Source organism: Anneissia japonica, unplaced genomic scaffold (genome assembly GCF_011630105.1).
Source record: "Anneissia japonica isolate Jap-2015-1 unplaced genomic scaffold, ASM1163010v1 scaffold3338_len356548_cov189, whole genome shotgun sequence".
Taxonomy (NCBI): Eukaryota; Metazoa; Echinodermata; class Crinoidea; order Comatulida; family Comatulidae; genus Anneissia; species Anneissia japonica.
Window position 1 is genome coordinate 22,527 of NW_022692763.1, and position 3,236 is coordinate 25,762.

Consider the following 3,236-nt stretch of genomic DNA (forward strand, 5'->3'; position numbering starts at 1 on the left):
GTATATACACGTATATGTATACTTATATGTATGTATACGTATATGTATATACACGTGTATGTATACGTATGTATATACGTATAATATACATGCGTATATATATACACACACGTATGTATGTACACGCGCACGTATATACATATATATATACATGTATACGTATATATATATATACGTATATGTATATGTACGTGTATATATATACACGTGTATATATATATATAGGGCCTATATACTTTTTAAGTCATGTATCATGCATAGGAACGTTGACGCCTGCAAGGCTCTGGTTTCTGTTTTATTTAGCATTTCTTAGCCACAATCTTCAATACTTCCATACCAACCTTAATTTTTAGTGTTAATTGATGCTGGAATATCTAAGCTAATATTGTTAGTTTAAAATTTTTTTTTTGTTACGGTTCGCCACTGACAAAAACTGATAGCTCTCCTCGACATGCACTCAAGGATAGATGAATGCTTATTAGACATCCATGGAGAATTTGTTTCCCAAGCATGAATTAAATTCCATGATCCTGTGATTAAGATGCTTATCCTATTTGCAAGTTGGTTGTATTATTTGAAGTTTGTCTTTTCTTTCAGTTGTCAGAGGCTCCATCAGCTCACAAAGGCTCACTGGCTGAAAGCAACGCTGCAAAAGATGCTGAACTAGAGGCCAAGTTAGCAAATTTATTAAAAGATGATTAATTGTTGTATAGCTGACTACTATAGTCATTTTAATGTGGACTGCTCTCTAGAAGAATAAAGGCCTGTCCATACTATCAAATTTTATTTGACAAAAGCATGTGACATGCCTAAATATAGCCATGATGACATCATGTCATGACTATATATAGGCACATCATGACTATATATGGGCATACAATAGTTTTATGTTAAAGATGATAGTGTGGACAGATTAACAAATCTGTTTTCTCTAAAGCTTGGTTTCCATACAGTCGCTACACAGTATTGCCAACAGCTTTCGGTGATGCTGATTGGTCGGTCAAATCGGGGAGCATTCCTGATTGTGTCGGGGAGTCCTACGCAGTACAACGATTGCGCTGAAAATACTTTAGCTACTGTGTAGCAATTTTAATGAAACCGTGCTTTATGTGCAATTCATTGTAATGCAGTTTTCCCGTATTCTCTTGTAACAGCCGTTTGTACAGTTACATACATTGTAACTGTCAGTGGGTACTACTAGATGTGGCTGCAAGGTACATATAAGCAAGTTAGCCAATCGTAAGATGGAGAAATCAGCATGTTTACTTTTCTTTATACATTGAAGTGTGGATGCTTGTTTACTTAAAGTCATCACTTGAACATAATATTTTTTCTCAAGTTTGATGAATTCATTTCTGTATGTATTTATTTTAGTTCAATCATATGTTTTCTGCACATAAAAATTACTAGATGAAAAATAATTTAAAAAATATAAACAGAAAACACATGACTATTAAATGTTATCTCAGGCTAGTAGGTTAAAAATAGGTTTTTATTTGTATGTACAAAAAAGTATACTGTATATATTTTATGAGTAAAGTTAACTAGTGATTTTCAAAATTGCAGCAAATTGTAAACAGATGTATACAAACAAAAGAATTATCTTGCAAAGTAAATGAATATTGTTTTGAAAGAAAGAAATAGCTATATTAATTGGGTGACTGGTACTAGTATGGGTATTTCTAATGGGCTATTCCCTAGCGACTATAAAGCTCACGCCAAGTGTCATTCTTCAGGGAAAAATCTGAGCAACATGCACTGCAGCATTAGACACAAAATCACAAGCACCAGCACGATATTGTCAAAGCAATTAACAACAAAAGCAAAACACAAAACTTACAACAGACACAACACTCAGAAAAAATCATAATTGGAAGTGCAAGGCAAACAAGTGAGTCTTGAGTGCGCTTTTGAAAACATTGGGATCAGAAATGTCCCAAAAGTTCAGTGAGAGTGGAAATATACATAAATATGTGAATAAAAATTGGAATAAGTAGTAAAAATAAATCAAATAATAAACTATAAACATAATGAAACCATATATGAGCAAACAATAGAGCTCATTGCATAGAAACCTTAAAGTTTACAAAAAAATTTAAAAACAGTGCAGAAAACTTACTTTAGTAGAGGGTGCTTTTCATACATTCCTTCCTATAACTCAGACAACTAAATATTAAATATGTATTTGGGGTTTTTTTTTAGTCAGTACACACTGTCGGCTGACATTCTTTGTGAGTTCTTGACAACGCGATACTATCTACTGGTCGTCTATAGCAGTCTCAGTTGACTAGATTAAGAGGGCGAATTGAGATTGCCATTTGGTTAGCTCCACGCTCTATCCCCCACCCTGCAACCACTAAAATTTTATGAACATGTATCTTTTCTTTATGACTGTGAATTAATAGCCTAGTAAATTGACCTGGATTTTAATTTTTATGTAAGGCCTCTGCAAATATTAGTTTATCAACCACGCCCTTGTCATGGGGACCATACTCCCATGGTTTTGTTGATTCAGGCCATCTGAAATTTTTGGTAGCCCCATTAAGGAAAAAACCCGGATCCGCCCCTGTTGACTTATGTAGGATGTGCCTGATGTGGTCATGGGTGCAGGTCAAGTGTGGGCCTGCGAAAATGTTCCCCTACCTCCCCTAAGACAGATCTGCTCCCCTGGTGTACAGCACAAACTTCAGCACAAACCTTTTGTACCCTTCACCTGTGCAACTCAAAATATCTGGCTGTGTTTTGAGTGAGTTTTTAAGTTGTCACTTTTTATTACTAATATTTTTCACACAATTCAGTCCAGATTAAAATTGTTTTATATCAGAATTGTTATATTGCTGTATAGCCATGTTTAGTACATTTGTGTAGTAGGCATATAATACTGGTTAGATGTAATTAATATATATATCTTTATTGGTCAAGGAATTTTGAATGGTTAGCTTTAAAACAGCATGTTGAAATTTTTATCCTAATCATTCAAAAGTATAGAAGATTAGAAAGCTTACATAAAATTTAATTAATGTTGCATTTTTTTCTACATCTGCAATAAATTATTTATTTGTTTTGTTGGAATTTTGTTTGAATGGTGGTTTATAGTTTTACTAAAATTCACTATTTATCTATCTGCATCTATAACATTGCTATTTGTTCATCTATCCATTGATCTATTATTTATAATGCAACATTGGATAAAATAAATTTTTATTTAATAGTTTTTACAGTACATACCTATATAC

At 33.2% G+C, this 3,236-nt stretch overlaps 1 protein-coding gene across 1 annotated transcript in view; it reads left to right on the plus strand.

The window, feature by feature from the left end:
• The window catches only part of LOC117100387 (charged multivesicular body protein 2b-like), an 8,700-nt gene extending 7,809 nt beyond the window's left edge, over window positions 1-891 (plus strand). Inside the window, exon 8 of the mRNA XM_033240052.1 lies at window positions 598-891. Coding sequence (XP_033095943.1) covers window positions 598-702 — 105 coding nt within the window. The 3' untranslated portion in view covers window positions 703-891. The remainder of the gene's footprint in view (window positions 1-597) is intronic.
• Window positions 892-3,236: the final 2,345 nt, after the last annotated feature.